Source organism: Acartia tonsa, chromosome 7 (genome assembly GCF_053477335.1).
Source record: "Acartia tonsa isolate MP-2025a chromosome 7, ASM5347733v1, whole genome shotgun sequence".
NCBI classification, from domain to species: domain Eukaryota; kingdom Metazoa; phylum Arthropoda; class Copepoda; order Calanoida; family Acartiidae; genus Acartia; species Acartia tonsa.
The window spans coordinates 41491112-41518579 of NC_137266.1; the positions used below are offsets into that span (position 1 = coordinate 41491112).

General features: G+C 31.8%; 1 protein-coding gene across 2 annotated transcripts; it reads left to right on the top strand.

The window, feature by feature from the left end:
* Window positions 1–1207: 1207 nt before the first annotated feature.
* On the top strand, window positions 1208–27410 carry LOC145323774 (SPARC-related modular calcium-binding protein 1-like). 2 transcript variants are annotated; one of them, XM_080166311.1, is made up of 18 exons: window positions 1208–1342; window positions 2082–2151; window positions 9987–10066; window positions 10512–10585; window positions 14114–14236; window positions 15465–15651; window positions 15765–15867; window positions 16197–16289; window positions 17056–17167; window positions 17787–17852; window positions 18200–18261; window positions 18700–18793; window positions 21633–21782; window positions 22151–22277; window positions 24501–24605; window positions 25963–26035; window positions 26461–26611; window positions 27014–27410. In XM_080166311.1, exons 2-18 carry the CDS (start codon window positions 2098–2100, stop codon window positions 27103–27105), a joined length of 1746 nt encoding a protein of 581 aa, XP_080022437.1. In that variant the 5' UTR covers window positions 1208–1342; window positions 2082–2097; the 3' UTR covers window positions 27106–27410. The 2 variants fall into 2 exon arrangements, with proteins under 2 accessions (XP_080022437.1, XP_080022436.1); XM_080166310.1 differs by lacking the exon at window positions 1208–1342 and having other exon boundaries at window positions 1933–2151.
* The last annotated feature ends 58 nt before the right edge of the window (window positions 27411–27468 follow it).

Genomic DNA, 27468 nt, shown 5'->3' on the forward strand with positions numbered 1-27468 from the left:
ATATGAGCCATAGGTACAGGAAATAAACTCGGCTTTAGAAAAGCGTTGCTCCTAACCTCTGAATAGATTGAGCTCTCCATTTTAGGGAAGGTTAATATGCATGGGTCACGTGAGGATTTTATGCTATTTTAGTCTGAAAAGCAAGTTTTTTTCGTTTTAATTTCAAAATTTTCCATTGTAAAACTGTTGGAATTTACTCGTTATGCAATATTATGTCGACTATTTAGATTTAATAAAAAGTGATCATAGCTGATATAATATCGACTTATTAATAGTCTAATAATTGGTTTTAATAAGGTAATATATCGTTTAGGGAAAAAATCATGTATTTAAAAACTCCCCTAAAAACGACACTTAAAACATGTTAAAAATTTGCAACTAAAACCCTAAATACCAAAAATTACCCTTTTTTTGAGAAAAATTAGCCGCCCTTCCCTTCCTTTATAAATTACTTCTATTGTCTTAACCTTCCCCCTCCTTTTAAACATGCCTCTTCTTATTTATGCTTGAAGTTCTGGGTTTATTTCAACAAAATATATAAACGCACATTTTTCTATCAAGTAGTAAGTTTTTGTTTCTTAGAATCTGGCTAAACACCGATTCGATTGAGTTCTACATTTTAGGGAAGCTTTATATAGATCTCGGATTGTTATCTTATTTATAGATTTACGTCTTGGGGTGGTTTTAGGCTATTTTAATGCCCTCTCCAAAACATGTTTAAATGTTTTCTTTTTCATAATGAGTAGCTACAAATGGCAGCCTAGAATTTAATTTTCAAGCAGTTTTAATGATTTTTAGCATATGCCTTAAAGACTTCTGCAATGACTAACTATTTCATTTTTTGATGTAAATAGCATATTTTAATGAAAAAAAGATAATTTAACTTTAAAATGAAAAATCCTTTAACTCGGATATTTTTAAGAAATGAAATAAATAAATCTGATAACATTAACTATGATTCGCGGAGAATCTACATTTAAAGTTTCAATCACCAATCTGATAAAACAGGTGAGCAATTATGGTCTGTCATATTCTAGTTATAGAGTAGCTATGCTATCTGTATAAAATTGTGCATTTTTGAATAATACTATTAATTACCCGAGTAATTAAACTTGCTTTGTTGTTACCACGCCAAGGCTTACAAAGTCCTCCTCCCCCTTTTTTCAGAAATTGGTTATATTCAGTCATATTTTACAGGTCAACACTTTAACATCCCCCCCCCCCCTAACATTATAAATTACATTCAAAGTGACTTTAAAATATGTTATTTTACTTATCTTATGTGATTGTTAAAAATCTAAAATGAACAACAAAAATCTGCTGTAAATGCTACAAAACCGAGGCACAAAAAGACAACATATTTTAGTAAAAATTATTTTTTTAAATTTTGCTCATTTTGACACATTCTTATGTATAGAAGCTCGAAAATAATTGTGAAGAAAAATATTAAATACTTGTTTGTTAACATCAGCTGTTTACAAAATCTATTAATTTTGTCAGTGGGCCATCTATAACACCCCCCCCCCTTTACACTTCCCCTTTAATTTGATGGAAAAAATGTATCCTTGGGTATTGTTTTGGTTCGAATCCCAGCTAAAACTGGTTAAAAACTAAAAATATGCCCATTGCATTTCATATTGATGTACAATATAAATTTTAGGGATGTGTCATTTGGTGAATGCCTTGGCCTGAGAAAGGCGCATCTCAATTTTGATGCATAGCAAAGATTTTAAGAGAAAAGTCGTGAAAATTAAGAGATGCTTGTCCGAAATAGTGCCATGCTTTTAATTCTATTTTTCATGTTTGATATGTTACAGTTTCATAGGGGACTTTTTTTTGTAGAGAGGTGGGGTTTTAGGGGGTCCAACTGCAAAATTTAGGGATTTTCCCAGCTGTTTCTAAACACATTTCATAATTTAAATGCATATGATTGAAATCTTTTATTTAATAATCTCACTCTTGCAGTCAAATATTTCATTTTGTCTCAAATTTGACAATTACAAACAAAATTAATTTTATAGATATAATATTATATTTATTTTGATGTGAAATGAGTTGTAATCTTTTTGTGATTGGTGTAGGCTTGTTTGTGAAAATATGATGATTCCTGTGGTCATTCTTGTCCTTGCTTCTTCTACACAAATTTTAGCGGTAAGATACTTTATTGTTTTACTAGTAGCTACGCTCCTAGCTTCTAGGATACATGTATTAGGAGGAGGCAATAAAATAGGTTTAAACCATCCAGTGACCTATGAGAAGTTTTCCTAAAATGGAGAATTGATTTAGTGGTTAGCGATAAACAAATAAGCATATATATAATAGATTTTTATTGGAGAAACAACCCTAAAATTTGTGTTTTTTTTGCGTTTATACTTAACTTGAATAGCATAATTATGTTCATGTGTTGCACAAGAATAACAAGCTAGGATTTTTGTTTTCATATTTCTGGTTATAGAGTTGCTCAGCTTTCTAAAGCAGAAAATAATAAAATGAAATAACTGTACTTTAATTATAAACACTCTTTTTATCTGTAGTCAGCATTTTGAACAATAATGTGAAAATCAAAATGTACATTTAAAACGTTTAAAAAATTTACTTTGAGTATTAATAATTGTAATAGTCTTAAAGAACGATAAATTGATATACAGTACATCCCAAATACAAAGCTTTTATATCAAAAAATATTAAAAACCATTCGATAATAAAATAATGTCAGTCAAATGTCTTCCAGATTGCTGCGCTTCTTATTAATATAACTATCCCTGTTATTTAACATGTAACTAGATTAAGGCAGTTAGGATAATAAGAAATTAAAATTTGAGCATTTGAATATTCACTGTTGAATTTGAATTGTATTTTTGTTTAATTTTAATTTTACCCTTGCAAAAAAATTTCCTGACATAGGATTCCATGTAAAAATTAATACCAGGAATCTAAAGGGATAAGACAATGGCCGAAAAATTTATGTTCATCTCCAATGCTGATTAACAAAATTACCACTCCTATAAATAAAATGATTTGGACACCAAGAATTGATCATAGTATCCAGAGGATTTCAGTCAACAAATTAGAGCGTTTTCATAAAACTTTGGGTACCTGTATAATTTACAGTCCAATGTTCCCTCCCTTCCTGAAAATTACAGACTTGAAAAGCACCGCCAAAAATACACCGCCCTCCTCCCCTCCCCGCCATCTCCATCCATATTAAGATTTCATTTTGACCCTTGTTAACCTTTTTTTCGTACATTCCACAGTTTAAAAGAATTTCCATGTAAAAATGTTTGTATAGGATTCATAATTCTTAATGGACGGTTAAACTTTGATTTTAGCCTGCGAAATAAACAGTTTTAGGATACTTTTAAATAGAAAAAGATTCACCATTTTATGACAGGAATGACACTATCCATTAATGCGTGTTAGAATATGTTGAATTAACATGGTATTTTTGCATCAAAACACTTATATTATAGTTTGACAAAATTCAACTATCTTTAACAATAGCCGAGAAAATCACGTTTCTTTCATAGCCATACGGACAGACGGACAATGATAGTTAATGAGTAGCTCCTGCTCTTCTAAAAAATGTATTTTCATCTTTGTAGAATTAAACATGGGTATAATTTTAGCTTTTTGTTTGGGCTAAAAACTTTGCGTTTGTCTAGAATAGCATGAAAACTTATTTAGATGACGTTTATTCATTTCAGCATAAATGTAAAAAATATTTAATTTTAGTTTTTCCCAATTCTTTGGCACATTGGACTGATTATTACACAGTTCCCCAAAGTTTTATAATAAAGTTTTCTTATTTGTTGGCTGAACAACTTTGGGGAACTTTAAATTCGTTTGGTTTGTTCATTAAGTTAAGTGTCCAAACGTTTTAACCACTAATTGTAACCTACAGAAGGGATAATTTTGTGTATTATCATTGGGGATGAACACCAATTTATCGGTCATTGTCTTATCCCTTTAGATTCCTGATTACGAATATAAAAACACTATGCTGTTGTACTAATATGCGGAAAGTAATGCACACTCCAAAAATTTTGCTAACTATTTCTGCGAAAAGAAAGGTCTGCAAGAAAATTTCTACTGAAAATAATTCAAATCTCTCTTCATATCATCCATAAGTTTTAGAAAGGGATTGTCTGAATTTGTTATCAACATGAAGCTACTCTATAATAGAGAAATTTTAGGGATCTTAAGGGATAAGACAATGATGATGAAAAGGATGACCTTAAAAAGGCATAAACCAACTTTTATCTTTACGAAACAACAATTAGCGTCTTGTATTATTGCTGCGCTACTTATGAATATAATTGTCCTTGTAACTTTATAAAATAAGTTAATTTTTTCTTAGAATCAATTTTCATGGTTTAAGTTAAATATAGGATAATCTCTTTTTTAGATCTTTGACTAACTTAGAACAAGGATGACAACATTTATTACAGTAAAACCAGCCAAAGAAACAAACGACAATAACAATTAATTATACGTAGAGCCAGACTTCTATAGTAGGTCCAATGACGTTAAAATTCCAACTGTTGCAGACAACCATCTCTTTGATTGTATAAACTTTGTATCGAAGTCATATATGTGCAATTGCATGGTAATAAGTTTTGGGCCAAAGCATTCCCCCTACTCTTACTATTAATGTCAAGCATCTGACATAGCAGCAGTAGGTTCAAGTCTTACCGTATTTGGCCGAGTTTCAAACCCATCACCCCCCTGACGATACGTTTTAGTATTTTATGGCAACGCTAATTAAGTTTATAGTTGTCCTTGCTTTTATTTATCCTATAAGATACACAGGTGTTTAAAAACCTTAAATCATCCTGGGATAAGACAATGGATGATAAATCAATAATGATATGCAGTCCCAATTAAGATAATCAAAAGTTCTGTTGATTAAATTTTTAAAATTACTAGTTTGGGATCAACCCATACTAATTCAATAAAAGTACCCATAGTTTTTTTAGTTTTAAATTTTTGTTACCAGGGTATTTAACAGCCGAATGCCTCATCCCTCCCCATAAAATTTTAAGGGGGGGGGGGAAGGAAGAATGAAATAGATAGATATATAGATAGATAAGATATAAAAAAGAAAGGATAGATAGAGAGACAAGAAAGTGAGACTTAATTGTATCATTTATACAAAACGACTAACTAAAACCAATTGATCGCCCGTCAAACTTGTGAATTAAACGCTAATTTTCTGTAGTAAGTCGAAAATAACTTCTTTAAAATTTAATTCTTTTTTTAAGCATTAAAATAGATAATGTAAATTGATAGGGAAGTTTTGTGTGAAATAATATTACATTGGATTTTTGGCGGGTTTTTAAGGATGTTCTTAATTATAGGTGCCAATATATATGGTCAATTCGGAAAGGTAGGGGGGGGGGGGGGATTAAAGGCTTTCCCCGAAAAGAAAAGAATTTTAAAGGGGTGGGGTGTTAAATTTTTAGGAAAGGTGTTAAGGTGCCAAGCTGTCTAGTAATTTCACAATGGTACATATTGAGAAAACGTTGACCTAAATCTAAAAATAAATAATATTTTTTTAAGGCGAATTTTAAGATTAAAAAAAATCTTTATGAAATATTAATTTTCTACGATATATATTTAAAATTTTGGGTACTTTTAACCCAATGTTGTAGGGGCATTATTATTTTGTAATTACTTCGGACATCCATTCTTTCTATATAGTTGTTGTTCAAATTTGAAGGAAAATACCATTTCTCCATTTATTCGACCCCCCCCCCCCCCCCAAGGTTTATCTATACAGGTGGAAAAATTATATTTGATTCACATGATGCTATTCTGAAAATTATAGACTGATTTAACCGTTTACATGATCTATCTGGACACACATACCTAATTAGTAAATTAATTTAGTGAATATAATATTTACTTAATCGTTCTATAATAGGATTTGCCTCTTGAATTTAGAAGAGCTTTAGTCGAAAGGGGGCAGTAAAATAGACTAAAACCAACTGGTAATGACTTATTTCTAATGAGCATTAAATTCTTAAACTTTTAGTAAAAATACCCTATACCTTTTTTTTGTTTTTACCATTTTGTTGTAACTATATTCTCATTGTTTCAGTATTTTGACCATTTTTACAGCTAAGTTACTCTGTAATAAAAAATTATGTTTTTTTTTTAGGGTAGAACCAATTTTCTTTGCTGATGTTAAAGATATATGTCTATAATTCCCATAAACATTGAGCATATAGAAAACAATTTATATTTTCATTAAATCACACTTTCTCCATTTCTTTTCTCTTCGCGGTATTTAAGTGAATTGTTTTATATTTTTCAACTTCGCTAATTATGGATTTTGTTCTCTTAAAAAATAAAAGAAACAAAAAAAATCTGTTAATTTTTAGCAAAATCTTAAGACATAGGCGTGTATAAGAGAGGTGAAGGGGGTGTCAACGCCCTTCATACAATTTTAGAACACTTCTTATCATATCCTTTAGGTTATTTTCTTTTCTGAAAACCTGCAAAACCGTGTAAACGCTTTACATTAATTTACTTTCTTAATTTTAATTAAATTTTTATATCCATTATTGCTACGCTACCTTTATTAATTGTTATTATATTAATTTCAACACTTATCAAAAGGCAAGCCGATAATAAGTAATTTAGGTCATGGTTTTATACTAAGGTATACAAATTAGTTTTAGTTTTTATTCATACCTTCAAGATTTTAATAGTTATTAATCGCATTGTAATATAGACAGATTTCCGCGGATATTAAAATAAAAAATATAAGATGTAAACCAGTTTTGTTAGCCCCAATAGGACTAAGGTCCGGACTCACAAAACGGATAATAATATTAGGAATTTTTATTTCATATTTATAGAAAACTGGCTGCTATAATATGTTACAATACATAATTATTTAGTATGGCTTATAACCGGTTCTAATCCAGCGGATATTAATCTGTTTTGTAGCCATACTGGAATAGCTTTTCTGCATTTTGAATGTGTCTGTCAGTCCGTTCATCCGTAACGGATAGCTTTTTGCAGTTTTATAAACAGTCCCTTTATCAAATTTATCTAGTTACGATTTTTTGGATGTTATCATCCTTTTAAAATCTTTTCGGTAGAAAACAGTCTTTTGTTTTAAGATTAGGTTGTCTACCATCCCATTTGGGGGGAGGGGCTTTCCCATTATCTAGGTAATTAAGTAGTATTCGGGGGGGGGGGTAGGAGGGTGAAAGTATTATCCTTTGGGTGGGGGAGGGGGGTTATGGGAAGATAGGGATTACTAATTTGACCACAGGTGTAATTATTTGGCACCAAACTGTCTGGCTATTTCACCCCCCCCCCCCGCCCCCAACATTGATATCCTATAAAGGATAATAAATTCCCTCCCTCCTCCGATAGGTTGTCTGACAGTTTTGAACCCGCCCTCAACCTCTCCCGTTTTTTTCTAACAAATTATACCAAACGGCTTGCTTCGCCTTTAGCATCTAGGGAAGGGCTTGCAAAAAAAAATTGAACCTTTTACTGAATTTTGATAATGTTCAAACTTTTCAACCAATAATTTTACATTTATTGGTATGTGTCCTTTTCTTAAGATCCCTAAATATTTTAACAATTGCAAGTTAATGCAATTATGAAACTTTTAACGAAAGTGATCGAACACCAGAGAGAAAATTATTATTTGGTGCCAATATGTCTGGTAGATAAGGGTTAATTCCCCCCCCCCCAATTTATGGTTAATCCGCCCCCTATTTCCCCCATAAGAATGTGAGGGGTTAATAATAATCCCCCACCCTGCCAAGGCCCCATCCTTTTGTTTTTGTACATTTATTGGCAGGTAATTCCCAAATTTTACCTCCTATTATTTTAGTAAAGGGACAGTTTCTTAATTTTTTTCTTCAGATTTTTTTTGTTATCTGTTTATACCATGTAGTTTTCAAAATATGACCCCTTCTTGTAATTCTTGTAATACTAATTATACAAGATTGAATTCTAGATTATGATAAACAAAAATTACCTCTTTTAGTTTGGCCACTGAAAGTTTATACAACACAAATGAGGTTTAAATACTCGTGTTTAAAAAACCTTGGGTACCAGTTTAATTTACAGTCCATTGTCCCGTCCTTTCCTGATTAAAAGTAGATGTTAATGAAATCTGACCGACCTCATAATTTTTAGAGTGTCTGTACATCTAACTTATCGCCAACAATTTTGGATAAATATAAAGTTTGTAAATTGTAAGTTAATCCTTTGTTAAGGTTATCTATTAAAAAGTTCGAAAATATCAACTATACCTACAATTTCTTATATAAGGCATTTTTACAAAAAAAAGTGATCATTTAATAAATGGCATTATGCACACATTTTTCCCCATATCAACCATTAAAAGATGGTCAAGGTTTCTATTTTATTCATAAGAGATTAAATCTGATAATTAGAATGATATTTACGTTGAAAAATTACCTAAAGAATTACTTTAATCGTCAATTAATCATGCAATGCTATTCAAATCATGATGTTGCAGTCTTTTGTTAACAAAAAATCAGGCTGCATCCATTTAAAAAAAAATAAACCAAGAATAGTGAAACTTTATGGCTATGATTGTAATGGTATATCCCATTTTTTAATTGTTTATATTTTGGTGTGTTAGTAAAAAATGAACAAACCTAGCATTACAAATAGTTACAAACTCTTATAGGGTAGCTTCGTTTTATAAAATTACAATTTATTGTTTTTGGTGGTTATTGGAAATTTATACAAAAAATATTTCAATAATGTGTAAGTTCTGCTGTAACAAAGAAATACATCAACTTGCTAAAAAACTTATAGGTTATTTCTCCCCCAAGTTTTTTTTGGCTATTGTTTTGTCTCGTACAAAACAGCAAAAAAGTTTAGGTTAGTTATGAATGAAAATTAATGTTTATATTTTTTTCCTTTTGCACTAATTCAACAAGTTTATCATTCTAAATCGTCCTTTTATTGCCCCAAGGTCTCAAAAACTGTTATTGTTTGACTGTCAGTCACAGATTTTAAAATTTGGCAAATCTCAGTCATTTTTCATCAAATTTTAAATTTGTTTTTGAGTTTTAATCTTTTAGCTGTTATCTAATGTTAGATTTTCTGTCGAAATGCTAAAACAGGTATATCTTAAAGTAATGGGATTATACCAAGTTTCTTTTTAGACTTTTTCATACAGTCTCTTTTTTCCTCTCTGAGCTGAGTAATTGTAGCGTGGCAACTCTATAGGTATGATATGTTTGTATGTACGTCTATTTTATTAATAGTATGTTATTACTGAGCTACTTAGTAAATACATTGGGGACTTTTAATCACCTAACCTAACCTAAAATTATCATAACAAAAACATTAAAAATGTTTTAGAAGTTGGTAATGGGAGGGGGGGGGGGGGAGGGGTGTTTTCCACCTTCAAAAAAGTATTTTCTCTCGACTTTTTCTCATAGCGGATTATCCTACCTAACACACTTGACAGTCAGGGATTAAGGGGAAAGGCAATTGACAAAAAAACAAGGACAACAATATCATTATGTGGCGAAGCAACACTTAGGAGTAGGTTAAAGAAATATTAATTAATTATAGGCATTTTAAATCATTTACTATTTATGTGTGTTCTACTTAGTATGGTGCTTTAACTTAAAGTGCCTATCGAGTACAGAATCATACCCTTATATCCCAAAATACACTTTTTTTGGGGGGTGGGGGAGACTTTTCCCCACAATGCCATACTAATCTGAGGAGAAAGGGAAACTAATCATGAGGGGCCTCTACCTACTGTGACCTAATCCTACAGCCACAGGGCTACTTAGTAACCAATGTAACCTAACCTAATTTTGCCTTAAGATCTATTCCCTTATTTTTATATTTTTATATAAAGTATGAAACTAAAAGATAGATACTTCATAAGTAGGTCAAGTAGTATTTATTTTATTAACAAACTTTTCTTTCATCTATCTATCTATCTATCTATATATCTATTATAGAGAAGCTCCTGCAACTTTCCCTGTGGAGATGAGAGAAACAAACCGGTATGTGGAACCAACAGTAAAACCTATATCTCCAGGTATTGCATTCGTTTCGTGATATTTTATTATATTATACTAACACAGCCAAGTAGCAGACAATAATTTAGAAGAAGACGAAAGAGGTCTTTGAAAAATGAAGGGAGGTAGTTGTCTGTATATACATCTATACTATAGTTCTGTTATTTGTCCTCCAACTACCTACCCTAGTTGTTAATTACCCCTTTACTTATTTTTTAATGAAATGAAAAAAATAGGAGTTAGTTATTTTTTCGCTAACCCTGTTGGGCCTTTACTAGTAGTGTCTTATCCCTAAAGGCTAATCTATTAACCAATGTAACCTAACCTAGCCTGACATAAAGTAACAAACTAAAATTACCCCCCTCTTTTTTTTTTTTCTTAATAAGGGTTGGGGTTCTGTGCCCGCCTAGGCGCTTTAAAAGAAACTACCATTCTTTAAAAAAAAATATGCTTTCTTTTTCTTAGTTGTGAGCTTCAGAAGGATGTGTGTAAGGGAATCGACGTAGAGCTGCGACATATCGGATACTGCAAAGAAGGAGGTAAATTTTAGAATTGCTGCGCTAATTAAAATTTGAAATTTCATGTATAATCTGCTTTTTTTCTATTGGATACAAACCAGTTTTAGCCGAGAAGAGAATTTTCGTAGTCAACTTTCAAACTCAATTTTATTTATATTTAGAAGGATTTTGATATTACAACTTAACTTTGATATCAAATGATATCCTTGTATTTTACAATAGGTAATACAATTTTTTTTCTATATAAATTCTTTGATCAACTATCATTGTTTTTAATTGTTTTATATTTTGGTTGTGCAGCAATGATTTTAAAAATTCTTGATACTGCTAGACATTTTGGCATTTTCACATAACTAACCACCCCTCCCTTCCCCCCAACCATCCAGCCATTTTTACAGAGAAAATTATAAGGTTACATTTAGAAAATAACGATACTAAAATTAGAGAGCTAGTTCCCAGTTGCACTCCAAAAGTGTAATTAATTTGACAGGAATCTAAAGGAATAAGACAATGGCAGATAAATTGATTTACATCCCAAATGATGAAACACAAAATTACCCCTTTTGTAGATAAAAAATAGTTGTTTTAACGTTTGAACACTTAACGATTAAAAATTCACTAAAGTCCCCAAAGTTGTCAAGTCTACGAATAAGAAAACACTATTATAAACCTTTGGGGAGTAGTGCAATAAACAGTCCATTATCCCCTCTCTCTATGGTTATAACTCTTCTTAAATTAGTAAAGTTAAAAAGGATTAATAATTAATATTTATAGAATTGTATTGCACCCCCAAAAGTGTAATCAATTCGACCATTCATAGATAGGACTTCTAGCCAAAGAATTTCTAATTAAAGGTTTGGTTGTATTCATATTTATATCTAATAAGGTTTTTAAAAAAAAAAAATTTGTCTCTAATAGCTTAAGTTTATTGTTTCCAAAAATATGGTTATGGAAAGCAATGTGGGGGGGGAGGAGGGTTGAGTCATATTTGAAAGCATATCAAATTAGAAATGTAGACAATTTCATCTTTGAATCAAGCAACATACATACCCCCCTCCCCCATGCAAAATATTTTTGCAAACAGCATACCATATCAGGGAGGGAGGGGGAATCGCAAGTTTCATTAATATACAACCCTTCTTTTTCTCATAATCTACTAGTTGCCTACGACAAAATTTCAAGCAAAAAAATTTAAGAAGATTTTCTATATTCCATTGTATCATTCCTTGATTCTTAATCTAGCATGTATTATATGCAAACAAATTTAGCATAAAACAGTAAAGGTCATGGTTAGATCATAATGGAATCAGGCAGCTAATTTTCGGGGATCTTTATGGTTAAGACAATGGACGATAAATTGATTTACATACCCAATGATAAAAATTCTCCTTCTATAGATTAATACTATCGGTTGAAACTTAACCAATCAAAATTTAATAAAAGTTCCAAAGATTTTAAGCAAACAAATAAGAATCATGACTTTAGAATTTTGGGTACTAGAGTCATCTCCCTCCCCGTGGCCGTCTTTTGTAGAAATAAAAAAAGGTCTAAAATAAATAACTATACAAAGTCATAAAAAAACTGATACACCACTTAAGTGGACAAAAGTGCAACTATATCCACACTGTGAACAGTTTTATAATGGGGTTATAGTCAAATTGACCTTTTATTTTGAATTTTATGATTTAGATATTTTAGTTTTATAATTTGTTATACATTTATTCTATTTTTAGATAGTATAGTCATTGTTTTGTTTTTATATCTATAATACAAAGTAGAACGATGTCTGTCCGTCCCTTAAGATCTCGGTAACCACTGAACCGATTGGATTTTACTCTTCAGGGAATATACCTACTGTTCCTGTGGTGGTTTTAGGCTATTTTCTTGGGGGGTGGGACACCCCCAACCCCCCAAAAAACAAAAAAATCCCCCACATTTTTTTTTTTTTTTTTTGATGAAGATTTCCTTGGTCCTTTAACGAATTTCGCCAAAAAAATTTTTTGATCACCTCTTGGGTCAAAGCCCCTAGAGGCTAGGGCGAAGCCGCTAGTATATATATATTACATTAAAAAATAATTAGCATATATTATTTATGCAATTGATTTAATGATAAATATGGAATTTTCAACAATAATTTAAATTGTTTCTGTTTGTTTAAGAATGTAATTTTAGATTTATGCATTTATTGATTATTTAAAACTTTTTATTTGTTTCTAAGCTGATTTAGAAACCTTTTTTTATGCTTAACTAGGACAAGTATATCCATAAGTAGCGCAGCAAAAATACAAAACAAATAGAGCTTTTAAAACTAAGCTAATGAAAGTGTGTGTGTAAGTTTGTGTGTGATGTTCTGTACTGTCTGTACAAAATTTTAAGTAAATACTCGAAGAGAGATGTACTTTGTAAAACAAGAGGGAAAATGTGCATAATTCTTATGATCAGAAAAAGGAAGGCGCATATCTTAATTATAATTAATTTTCTTAAAGTTATGGTTATTTGTATTTTCAATTTTAAAAAATCTTCTAAATTGTATTTGAAAAATCTGTAAATGCTATTGTTATTGTCAGAGATGGGTTTTTGAAAGAAGAATGCCGCGTTTTTTCGACATTTTTTTTACACCTGTCGTCTATGTTCAATCAATCATTATTATGAAAAGGCCCTGTAGGATTTAAACAGAGTATACAACTATTTATTTAATTATTTCGCTTTTGTTAGTACCGCTCTTATAGAAGAAAAAAAACATTAAATCCATTTTTGCTGTATATTAATTAATGCCTCTTTTTAGAGCTTTATTAGACATTATACAAATAGCTAAAATAATAATTTTAAAATTTTGAATTCCTAAGTTGTATACTCTGTTTAAATCCTACGAGGCATTTTCATAATAATGATTGATTGAACGAAGACGACAGGTCTAAAAAATGTCGAAAAACGCGGCATTCTTCTTTCAAAAACTCATCTCAGTATTTGTAGGTGAAGATTGCTATAATGCATGAAATATGATGTTTTGCAAAAAAATCTTTTGTTATTCATTTTATGTAGACTACTAATTATAGAATAGCCATGCTCTTATAAATTTAGATGACACTTCCTTAGTAAATGTCATGTCAAACTGTAACTGTTGATAATTAAATTCAAATATAAAAATATTATTTTTCTTTTGACACATTTCTCACATCTTTAATAGATGATACTAATATTAACTCTAAAGAATATACATTTTGCATAAGCAGCACTCATTAAGATAACTTTTTTCCAATTTTATTTCGTTGTTAAGAGCTGTTAAGGCTTTTAAGAATTCTTAATAAGATTTGATATGCTGATATAAGTTCACAATGTTTTCTAACCATAAGAGTTTGTCCAAATTAAAGCACTGAAAAGTGTCATGTGTGACATCATAAAAATACATCTAAAAAGGAGGAATGAGAGAAGTGGGAAAGGAAACCAATAAAAAGAGATAGATTTTTACAAATTCACACATGACACTTACCATCCAGCACTTCTCCAAATTACCCATTCATCAAACTAATTCAATCAAATTTTTTACAGTATTTTCCCGATGTCTGGAGGAGCGTAGAAATGCAGTGAGAACCAGTGCAGAGTCTGGGCTTCCATTATTTGTTCCTGACTGTATGAAGGATGGATCTTTTGAACCTGTTCAATGTCATAAAGGTAACGGAACAATCAGATTTTTAACAATCAAATGAAAACAATACAAATTGTTTTCATAATAAGAAAATCAATTGATATTGATTTTTCTTTGCATCTTTGAACAATTAGAATTGTTCATTTTTACACCTAAACAATTTTTATTGCTTTATTTTGATTAATGAGTCAATGCCATGGAAAAATGGAAAAATTAGCCAATTAATTTAAATTGTTCCTGATTTAACCATTAATTCATTTTTGTAGAGTCCTTTATTTATCTTTCATTGTCCTTATACTGTAGAATTCCTTGCAATATTATACAATTCACGGTGAAAAATACTAAATAATAGAATACAATGTCAAATAAGGTTTTGAAAACGATTTTTATCTGCTGGACTTGAACAAGCTCTCAGCCATATTGAAAAATCATGCATAGCATCGTATTACATAAATTTTTCACATATATTAAATCATAAATCATAGAATTAATTCATATTTTAGCCCAGGCATTTGGCCCTTTGGTGCTAGCAAAACTGGTTTCAATCTTCCATTTTTGTTTGTTAATATCCATTAGGGTGGGTCGATTTTGGAATTTCACATTAGTAGACATTGGCAAGGGTTACTGGGCCAGTATAAAAACCTGTGAAACTTGAAAGAGGTTTTTTAATCCAAAAACAACGGGTGCGCGGGGGGTATAAAATGTGCCCGCCCCCCTATAAAACTAAAAATTGAAATTCCTTCAAACACAGGCATGTTGCATATCAAAATGACCGCATTGAAATGCTGATTACAGATCTGGAAACCGTTTTGAAAAATATTGATTTAGTCTGAAATGATTTTCAAATAACCTACCAAAATGAACAATTTTGACCAAATCAGCTGTTTTTAGGTACTTAATGAGATCTTATTCGAACTAGGAGCAATATTTTTCAAAACGGTTTTCAGATTCGTAATCAGCATTTCAATGCGGTCATTTTGACATGCAACATGCCTGTATTTGAAGGAATTTAAATTTTTGGTTTTATAAGGTGGTGGTCACTTTTTATATCCCCCGCGCGCCGGCAGCCATAAAAGCCAAGTCACTTTTGAAACTTGAATGGGGCTTATCATACATATATATGACTTCCACAACTTATGATAACAGTAAAATCTAAAAAAAGGGGGAAATGGGCCCACCCTAATATCCATGGAAAGCTGTCTATAATACAATGCAAAAAATAATTATACTCTAAAAAAATATTACTTCTTTTAGATACAGGGTACTGCTGGTGTGTAAACAATGCTGGGAAACCGGTTCCCGGGACGAGTGTACAGAATGCTCGTCCAGTTTGCGCCTCCTCACAGGATTCCGGCAGACACCGGAGGGGTAAAGAGAGAAGTGGTGGGGGCAAACAGTCAAGAAGAAGGGGAAGGGTTAGGATGTGCTCCCAAATAGAAAGGTATTTGAAATTTTTATGTATAGCATAAAGCCAACCAAGGACTAAAAAACTACCTCAAAAACAATGATATACCAATACAGCCAGTTTAAAGATTTTAAGCAACACATTTTCAGGAATGGATTAACCTCAAATTTGAAAGAAATGGTCGGGACAGAGTACAGAAGTTTTTACAGTGGCAAGGGAAGACCCCATGGAGTTACAAATGCGGATAAAGAGGTAAGAAATAAACTCCGAAAACATACCAGGGATACGACAATAAACGATAAATTTAAGATCTTTCCCAATGATGTTACACAAAATTACCCCTTCTGAAGATTAAAATTTGTGGTTGAAACCTTTAAACACTCAACTTCATGAATCAACCATTAAAAATTCACCAAAGTCCCGAAAGTTGGTAAGCCAACGAATAAGAAAACGTTATTATAAAACTTTGGGGACTAGAATTGAAATCTTAAAATTGAAATTAGGCCCTTTTATGGTATCCTGTATTAATGCAATTCTGCAACAAATTTATGTACAATTTTGTTTAGACACATTTATTTTAGATAATGGAATGGAAATTTGATCAAATGGATGAAGACCGAGATGACTTTTTAACAAGAAAAGAATTTAGAAATTTTAGAAAGGCAGTTAAAACGGTAATATTTACTTTTAAATGATAAAAATGTCTTTGAATCGATAGAATTGAATGCAGTTTTTTGAGTATTTTCAACTGTAGTTAATTCAAAAACAAAGATGACAACATCCATATGTAGTGAAGCACAAAAATAGTTATAAATCAGATGATCAGTGGTCTAAAAAATTAGGGTGAGGAATAAAAATAGAGAAATGGTAAATATTTACGAAACCTTTACATATAGATATGTAAATTTCTTAGTATGATCTTTAGACCTACGGACCAAGTAAGTCAATTGTATGCTTGATGCTTTTAGGGACACAATAAAAACTGTCCCGAATTTGTATTGATTTTGAGGAACACGACTCCAGTTACGTCATATTTTTCTTTCCCGAAAAAGGGAAGGGGGAAAGAAAAAAGGGAAGGGGGAAGAAAAAAGAGATGGGAGAAAAGGGGGTTTTCCCCATCTCTTTTGAAGAGATTTTCTTCCCCCCTTCCCTTTTTCGGGAAAGAAAAATATGACGTCACTGGAGTCGTGTTCCTCAAAATTAATACAAATTCGGGACAGTTTTTATTGTGTCGCTTTTAGGAAATTGGCATCTTTACAAAAAAATCAGCAGTCTATCTAAAACAGCTGCCGAGAAAATTACATTAACCATACAGTGTTACGGACTGACAGGAAGACAAACGGACGGACATAATAGTTATTTCTCTCATCGTATTATAAACAGCTAATCCACGGGATATTGATCGGTTTCGTAGCGATACAGGAAATATTGTTATTTTAGATGTTGCGGCCGAAACGGTGCAGCCGAAACTTACAGCGGATTTGTGACATAAATACAGACGGTATGATATCACGGCAAGAGTGGAGAACTTGTGTGGGAATTGAACAAAATAGTAAGTAAAAAATAATATTTTAAAAACGTAGCTTTTCTACAATTAGGGTTAGTCCGTCGCTCCGTCAATGCAATCATACCAGCTCATACCAATAACGGGGGGCAACACATCGTAAAATTGACGACCTCTCCGTTTGCCCCCCAAATATTATTTTTGATTTATTTCGCTTGTTGTTTATACCTTATTCCTGCAATCATACGAAACATTCAGGCATGTTAGAATTGTCCGGTCCATTCCAAACATGTTTGTAACAATTAGACAAAAAACTTAGAAAGCATAACAACTCTATAATCAATACTAGAAAGTCCGTTTGTCCATTTAAACCATATTGATCGTTGTCATAGTTATCTTTCTATCTATTATTTCTATTTATCTATCTATTATAGTATCCTTCAAGCTGTTTCTAAGCCTTAGTTCTGATGAATATGAAACAAAACTATTTATCTATATATCTATCTATCTATTATGGTATCCTTTAAGCTGTTTCTGAGCCTTAGTTCTGATGAATATGAAACAAAACTATTTATCTATCTATCTATTATAGTATCCTTCAAGCTGTTTCTAAGCCTTAGTTCTGATGAATATGAAACAAAACTATTTATCTATCTATCTATTATAGTATCCTTCAAGCTGTTTCTAAGCCTTAGTTCTGATGAAGATGAGACGAAACGAAGAAATGGAAATAAGGAAATTTTACATACAGAAAAAATATAAAATATTTTAACTTTTATAAACAGTGGCGTGCTCAGGATTTTTCCCATGGGGTGTTTTACACAAGGGGGTGGGTTGACTTTTTACTTGACACCTCCCGCACCTGTTATAGAGGGGTGGACGACACATAGGGGGTCTAAATTTTGCCAGGGGGTCGTATACACTTCTTTACACCTCCCTACTTCACTCTTCTGATAATAAAGCTTACTAAAAAAACATATCAGTTCATTGGTTAGTGCAACGAAAGATGACAAACATAAACAGACAGATGAACATCCTACTACTTAAAAATTTTACTGTATGTAAAATTTAATTAAAAACAGGGAGCTGACCCAAGTGAAAATACGCCCACGAATGAAGAAAATATAGATTCAACCATAGAACAGGAATGATCAACGTTTATTTTGAGATTTTTATTTATTTGTGATTTAATCTTTGGCAAATTATTATTGTTATGGGCAGGTATTATTAATAAATCACCAAATGCGACAAAATTGTTCATTTCATATTTCAAGTCATATAATTTTGTAGAAATTTATATTTTCAATATATTTCAAAATGCCTATTCCTAACCCTGTGCTGGGGATGTAGCTGCGGTGCCTAACTCTGCGAGGATAGCCAGTGCCCAACATAACCTAACCTTACCTGACCTAACATAATAAAAAAAATCACCCCACCCCAATAGTTTCAAATTATTTAGCTTACAAGCAATAACAGAGATTTTGCATTTAACCTAAACTAAAAGCATCTTCATTGGTGGAAAAGTTATGTCTTTTTGGTCATGTTCTTAATGATCTTTAACATAAACGTTGACCGTCCCGCAGGATACAAGTTCTAGCCCGGAGGAATGGGAGGAACCAGAGAATTACGACCAGCAACAAGATTTTAAAGATATTGCCATGGATCAAGCCATAGGTAAGTTAATTTCTGATTAGCTCAGACAGACAGACGTCCGGACGGACGGACGGACAGACGGACAGACAGAACGACAGACAGACAGACAATCAGACAGACATACAGACAGACGGACTAACAAACAGACAGACATACAGAAAGACAATAAGACAGACAATCAGACATACATACATACAGACAGACAGACAGATAGACAGACAGACAGTAAAAACATAACTAAAAGAAATTTAAAAAGAAAATATAGAACAAAATTTGAACATATGTACGTATATGTATTATATTTTACAACATATTAAATCTGAAATGAGAAAACTGTCTGATATTAACATTCAGACAAAACTACCATAAATAATACCCCTGAAAAATATAAATAAAATAAGGTTTCGTGACTTTTCGAAAATGGATTTATCATATATTCCCTGCTTTTTTATGACAACTGAACGTGTGCTATCTAACTCATTTGGTTCGTTTTTTATTTATGATTTTTTGTGCTCCTTTTTTGGATGTTGTTTTTGATATTATTGTCAGATGTTATCCTTATATAAAACTACAGGATGTTTGTCTGTCTGTAACGAAGGATCTCGCTAACCGCTTCTTCTATAATTCTTTTTTACAGTGTAGCTTCTGGCAAGGTTTATAGCTATTTTGGGGGAGAGTACCACAACCCTCCCAACAGAAATCGCCCTTAGAAAGAAATGCTTTCCACATATTTTTAAAAAACTTTTCTTCCAAAAACAAAAATGTAATAGAGGGGGGAGGGTTGACACCCCCCCCCCCACATAAAGTGCTACTATGTATATCATATTGTATAAACTCCCACTGATCCATTCGTAATAGAGATATTTTTCCAACATGGAGGCCAAATTTTAATGTAAGAAAACATAAGAGCTTATAAAATGAGCATTAAATATGTTAGGTTAGGTTAGCCTTTTTTATAGTGGTTAAGCTTCTTTAAGGTTCAGGGCCCGAAGTATGATTACTCGCTATAAAGAAAAAAATCATTAATGGCATTCAATCTGGTTTTACACAACACAGTTATTAATTGACAGCGCCTGTCATTTTTATCTGTTTGCTTGTTATTGTATCGCTAGTTAAATATTTGTTGTTATGTCTGTTTATGGTAACTTACATTTGAGTAATAAAGTTTTGAAACGAATTGTAAAAAATGAACATACAAACATATATATATAGATATGAGCATAAACATAATAATATATTACGAGTGGCTCTATCTCAAATTCCCAAATAAATGCCCAATACTAATAAACAAAACTAAACCTTCAGTAGATTGCAATTTTTTGTAGATAAGTCTAGACACTGCTAGTTTTAACCATCCAATCAAGATAACAAGTTCCCAAAGTTTTTCATACAACGCATACCTAAGTGAACATAAATTTAAAATTTAGGGTACCAGTATAATTTACAGATTCTGTCCCCTCCCTTACTTGTAAAATTTCATTCTTGTTATTTAGACATTTTCCTTGTTTATCTTAATATGTTTTTAATTTTTTTTCATATTTTAATTATTTTACATGCAGTTTTTGTCTATTTTTAGCAAAGATGGAGGGGCCATTTGACTGAAAACCATGTTAGTACCCAAAGTTTTATAAACACTATCATTCTTTTTATCGTATTCATTCAAATCCGGTGGATAGGAACCGGTTCTCATCCATACGAAAAAACTATGTATAGCATCGTATTATATATTATTTTTTGAAGGGGTAATTTTGTTTATCATTATTGGGGCTATACATCAATTTATAGTCCATTGTCTTATCCTTTAGGATCCCTGAGCTTTGACGTCTTTGAAGGGTTTGAAGAGCCCCGCAGGGTAAGGGCTTCCCTAAGACATAAGTAGTCATAACAACCTTTTTACATTGGATTTACTTTAGTGATACAGTTGCTACGCTACTTGAGATGTATCCATCTATCTATAGTGAAATTAATTATTTGTTATTTTAACAGCAATTAACAGCAATCTTATAACAGAGTATCATGGATCTAAAGGGATAAGACAATGGCCGATGAATTGATGAAAGACAAAATTACCCCTTCTGTGATTACAATCAGTGGTTGAAACGTTTGGACACTCAACAAAATGAACCAACTAATCAAAATTCAGTAAAAGTCACCAAAGTTGTTAAGCCAACTAATAAGAAAACGCTCTTATAAAACTTTGGGAACTAGTGTAATAAACAGCCCAATGCCCCCCCCCTCCCTAATAGATTATACAAATAAACTTAAACAATATAATTACTTAACTTTTCATATATTTAAGTACGAGATTCTAAAAATAATTATAAATGGGCAATAAATAACTTATGATTAAATGAAATCAATTTATGTCATATCTGTCTATTTATTTTCATTTTAAAATTTATAGAATCTACATTTATCAATTTGTCTGATTTGTTTTGATGTGGAAAGCGTCAATAGGGGCATTTTTTAACGTCTCAAGTATGATATTATTTTTAGATCTCTTTTCGCACAGCATGGTTTCAGCAGGGCATTTAAGGGATAAGACAATGAATGATAAATTTATGTAACTATAAATATGTAGATTAAAATCACCCCTCCCTAGGTTAATCGATATATTATTATTTGGATGTTGCACCAGATTTTCATTCACTCTGATAAAGTGATACTCGAAGCTGGCTAAAATAGCGATATTTCCACCCTCTTTATCCCGTACCCCCTCCAACTGGATGAGGGAACGGACGATCAAATGAGGTCCATTTTGGCAAGCTAAATTTTCTACTGTCAATATATCCACGTATAATTATATCCTATATCCATTTCTAAATTTTAAAGATTTTTAAAACTAATTATTCCTTTTTAGTTGGTTCCGGATTATTTGCTGGTGCTACGCGCATCTCCGAGGCTGGATCCCGCGGGGAGGCTGTGTCCTGCCTCCAGGAGAGACAACACGCCACGGAGGAGGCCAGGAGTGGCAACAGCGCCATTTTTATACCTGAGTGTCAGGCAGACGGTATGACTGGATAGATAGATAGATTTTTACTATTTTGGATATCTTTAATTTAATATGAATAAATATAATATTCCTAATTTACCTTATTATATAATATATATTAATTTTCTTTCTACTTTGAACCTATTATTTAAAATGATTTAAAAATTGGATTTATAATAAATTTATAAATATAGTTGTATAATCAAGACAACTAACTACCTGACCCTTTTCATTTGCTTGCAATTTTTTTCCTGTTCTTTTGTAGGGCTGAGTTCATGTTTCCGACACTTTTAGCTGAATTCAAAGGCCCACTTCAAATTCGGGACAGCTAATTCCGCCTCTATTCTATTACTTTAATTGACTTATAATTTACAATTATATTTTAGGTAAATACGAGGATGTGCAGTGTTACAAGAGCACCGGCTACTGCTGGTGTGTTGAACCGGACAACGGTCGGCCGGTTGCTGGCACCAGCACTAAACATAACAGGCCGGACTGCCATAAACCTCCCAGGTAGACGATTACTTTATTTCTTTTGTTTGTCTGTTAGGATCTCTAACCATTGCAGGACCCAATGAGAGAGATCAACTTTCCAGGGAAGCTTCAAATGAAGGTTTTAGGTTTTTAATTTTGAGATAATTAATTAGAAAATTAAAAGATCCAAATATATTATATACACTGTTAGTAGTAAATTACTTCTTTGTACATCGATGTTAATATGTAAAGTAAACTGAATATTAAACATTTAATCTTAAACAATAAAGTTATTCTCGGTTGTTTTAGGCCAAAGTAAATTTAAAAGAAACTTAGGGTATAGTCCGTTTCGTGGCAACGGCTCTTAAGGGGCGTTTCGTCGTATTTTCACATTTGTTTTTATAGGTTATTTTAGGTAGGGTTAGGTTAAGTTTGGCTGGGTGATTTTCCTGCAAGGTTAGAGCCCCCCGCAGGGGCTAGAAATAAGGGAAAAGCTACTGTGAAAATACGACGAAACGCCCCTTAAGAGGCATTGCCACGAAAGGCACTATTCCCGAAATTTAATTATTTTGCCATTTTTAACAATATAATCATAGTTTTTTTTTTACTTTAAAACATGAAAATAAAAATGAAAAAAGTAAATCTTGAAACGAAATTAAGAAAATGAATATTACTTTCATTAATATCATTGAAACAGGGGGAGAATGGCCTTTAATGAGATGTAAATTAAGTTTGGTCTACCAAGTGTTTATGAAAAAATACCAAAATTATTTCGCACTTGTAGCTTATTGTACAAAAGTTATGTCTTTGTCTTTAAAAAGGTCAAATTAAGTAAGCTAAGAAAGGTCAAGCAATTAAAGTGTAGCTAAGGGAATTATTCTAATCAACTAGTACATTTGATAATTCTTAAAAATAGCTTAAAACCACCCAGACACTTTCCAGAGGCTCTCAAACAATTCAGCTATTCAAAATATATTTTGCTTGAGAAAAATGTATATAATTTTATTTTTGGTTTAGGATCTTAACTCTTTAATTGCATAAATTAAATACAAGAATAAACAATTAGAAAGGTAGTGCAAATGATGGTTAAATAAATCTTCAAACCTTTCTCCCCCCCTAATATTTAGAGCCTACTAAAAGAACTAGGGGAGGGAGAATTAAATTGTCGTCTATTGATCTAACTCTTAATCCATGCAAAGTCTCAGAGATCTTAAGGGATAAGACAATGTATAATAAACACAATTAACTTACAATTACACAATATGGTGTAAAAGATTTGACGCTGCAATTATTTTGGACCAAATTAAGCTTTAATAAGAGTCCTCAAAGTTTTAAAACAACTAACGAGAAAAAAATGTTTATAAAAATTTTGGCACTAGCATAATTTACGAAACAGCTTGTAGTGCGTTTAAAAAAAAATTACGTCATACAATACAAATGACCAATGATAGGCCAGTATACATTTTACTATTTGTCAATCTAAGTATAAACTGGCCTATGATTGGTCATTTCCATGGTATGAAGTCATTTTTTTAAGGCACTACAAGCTGCTTCTAATTTAGAGTACAGTGTCCCCTTCCTCCCAGCAGAGAATTCTAATTATAATTCGTATCGCACGCTTTGTTGACTTCAAAGTTACATTAATTACTATGCAATAGTACATGAATATAATCAAATATCATGTACTGACGGCTACGCTTCTAGAGGCACTTTAGGGAAAGGGGGTTTTGAAATTTGACCCTTTAGAAAAAATTAAATTTCTAGGGCAAATTTTTCTTGGGAGGTAGAAGGTTCTCTCCCCCAAAATCGTTATAAACCTTTCCTGGACCTTTAAAAAGCTTCAAACAGGCAGTTAGACATCCCTTTACTTTTATTTGGAGATTACACTGTCAAAACTCGCAGCATTTTTGTCGATATGGCTTTTGATAAGGTGGCTATATTTCAATTCACTTAATTAACTATTATTTTTGTCGATGTTATGGCTTTAATCAAAAGTGGTCATGGCTGATATAATATCGACATGTTAGATGTTCTAAATATAGTTTTGTTGAATTCTAATTAAAAAAATTTATTCAGCCGTAGTTTCGGCTAGCTAAATAAAATGGCGACTAGTTAAAATAATTGCTGTTGTCCGTGTGTGTGTGTGTGTGTGTGTGTGTGTGTGTGTGTGTGTGTGTGTGTGTGTGTGTGTGTGTGTGTGTGTGTGTGAGTGTGTGTGTGTGTGTGTGTGTGGAACTCTTTACAATTTAATATTTAATTTAGAAAAGAGTGGAAGAAATGTGAGGGGGGACGGAGAGACCAATTCTTATCTCAGTTGAAACAATGGCTCAGAGAACAAATGAGTCAAGTCTCACATTCATATTATAGGTAATATATATAGTAGATAGATAGACAGATAGATAGACAGATAGATAGAAATAGATAGATTGATAAATTGATTGATTGATAGATATATAGATAGATAGATATTGAAACAATGGCTCAGAGAACAAATGAGTCAAGTCTCACATTCATATTATAGGTAATATATATAGTAGATAGATAGACAGATAGATAGAAATAGATAGATTGATAAATTGATTGATTGATAGATATATAGATAGATAGATATTGAAACAATGGCTCAGAGAACAAATGAGTCAAGTCTCACATTCATATTATAGGTAATATAGATAGGTAGATAGATAGATGTTGGAACAAGGGCTCAGAGAACAAATGAGTCAAGTCTCACATTCATATTATAGTTAATATAGATAGGTAGATAGATAGATGTTGAAACAATGGCTCAGAGAACAAATGAGTCAAGTCTCACATTCATACTATAGGTAATATAGATAGATAGATAAATAGATTGATAGATTGATTGATTAGTTGATTGATTGATTGATAGATAGATAGATGTTGAAACAAGGGCTCAGAGAACAAATGAGTCAAGTCTCACATTCTTATTATAGGTAATATAGATAGATAGATAGATAGATGTTGGAACAAGGGCTCAGAGAACAAATGAGTCAAGTCTCACATTCATATTATAGGTAATATATATAGATAGATAGATGTTGGAACAAGGGCTCAGAGAACAAATGAGTCAAGTCTCACATTCATATTATAGGTAATATATATATAGATAGATAGATGTTGGAACAAGGGCTCAGAGAACAAATGAGTCAAGTCTCACATTCATATTATAGGTAATATATATAGATAGATAGATGTTGGAACAAGGGCTCAGAGAACAAATGAGTCAAGTCTCACATTCATATTATAGGTAATATATATAGATAGATAGATGTTGGAACAAGGGCTCAGAGAACAAATGAGTCAAGTCTCACATTCATATTATAGGTAATATATATAGATAGATAGATGTTGAAACAAGGGCTCAGGGAACAAATGAGACAAGTCTCACATTCATATTATAGGTAATAGAGATAGATAGTTGATAGATAGATGTAGAACTGGTTGAATCTATTTAAAGATAAATAGATTTCTAGATAGAATGATAGGTAGAATGATGGACAAAATTATTTTAAAATTAAAATGTTTTTAAATGATTAAATATTAAACTAAAATTACTAGCGCTTTCACATAAAGTACCTTGTTGAGCACTGATATTCCCCCCCTTCTTATTTTTAATATAATATGAAAGCAAGGAAGAGGTTGGGGGTGTTAGTGCTTGACAGGCATTTTATGTGAAAGCACTAAATTCTTTTTTCCTTTTTAGAAGTTCTGGTGTAGATTTTTCCGACCAGAGTGTTCTGTGGAAATTTTCTGTCCTAGATAAAAATAAAGATGGGGTAAGTTTTAGTTGTTTTTCACAGATATTGGCAATAAATCCCTAAATTCAAACCATTCAATAATCTTAAGACCTTTTTGTTAATTAACATGGAAAAAAGAAGTTCTTTGTAGTGCCTATAAAAAAGGGTATGAATTTAAAAGGTTTTGTCAGAAGTTTTACGAATTACGTAATAATAGAAAACTCCATTATTCTAATATTTAAATTCAGCCCTTTTTCAGGCACTTAAAAGAGCTTTTAAAATATAGATTTTTGAAATATTATGATCCTCCTCTGTCTTTTCGCATATATACTTGACAATTTGTAAACCTAAGTTGTCTAAAAAGTATTCTTTACTTCTTTTAATTATTGATCTTTTTTATCCTAAATGTTTTGGAATGCTACTTATGATATTTATGTAAATATATGGATTTTTATAAATTTTAGGTGTTGCGACGAAAAGAAATGTCGTCGTTTAAGTCTGAGCTCCGAAGAGTGGAGGGGCTGAAATTTTGCGGGAAAAGATTAAACAAATACTGTGATCTCAATTCTGACAAGAAAGTTTCCATAGACGAGTGGCGCACTTGTCTGGATGTCGGTAAGATATATAGATAGTCGGATAGAAAATTAGATAGAAAGTCATTAGGGAGGTTAAAATAGAAGAGAGTTATTACATAGAAGTGTATTTTCTCATATTTAAGGTATTTTCAAAGGGGAATGGGTTGCAATTTTTGGAAAATTTGGGGTGGGGGTCTGTAGGACAATATTTTTGAGTGGAGTATGCTTAATCTTACAGGTTCATAGCCTGAAGTCATCTAATGCGATTTACTAAATTTCCCTGAAAACCCAATATAGGTCTATCTGTATCAATGTTTTTTACCCTTATGTTGAAATTCCTTACTACTTTTAATGCTACTTTAAAGAAATAATAGACTGATTTAGATTAGTATTACCAAATAAAAGTTTCCAAAATTATTTATCTATCTATTCTTATTTTTAGGTTCAAAGAAAGAACCCGTTTCTGCTGTGAAAAATGCAAACAGACGGCGGGGACCCAATCCTTTGAACACATGGCTCAAGGGTGACCGATGATTGCCCCCCCACCCCTTCTAAAAAAGTGACCAAAAATTCCACAAAAAAAAGACTGTTAAAAAAATTGTGATCATAATCCTGATTTTTATCAGAAAAAAAACGTTAAAAAGACTACGGGTTTTTAAACGACCATATTTAAATTTGTTTTTAATAACCGAAAAACAGAAAAAATAGCCTAAAATTTGCCATTTTATATAAAAACAAGAAATAAGCGTCAAAACCGCAACTAAAGTGAAAAAAATGGTTGATTTTGTGCGTGACACCCAAAAATTTAATGTGCATTATCCAGTGATTTAAAATGTATATTTAATTAAGAAAATTATTATGCATTAATGTTCATAATTACCACGTACTTGTTATCAT

Coding starts and splice junctions, on each gene's coding strand:
- LOC145323774 (XM_080166311.1), top strand. CDS start 2,098: ATGATGATTCCTGTGGTCATTCTTGTCCTTGCTTCTTCTACACAAATT. Junction 18,262..18,699: donor ATATAGATTCAACCATAGAA/CAGGAATGATCA, acceptor TTGACCGTCCCG/CAGGATACAAGTTCTAGCCC. Junction 26,036..26,460: donor TAGATAAAAATAAAGATGGG/GTAAGTTTTAGT, acceptor TATAAATTTTAG/GTGTTGCGACGAAAAGAAAT.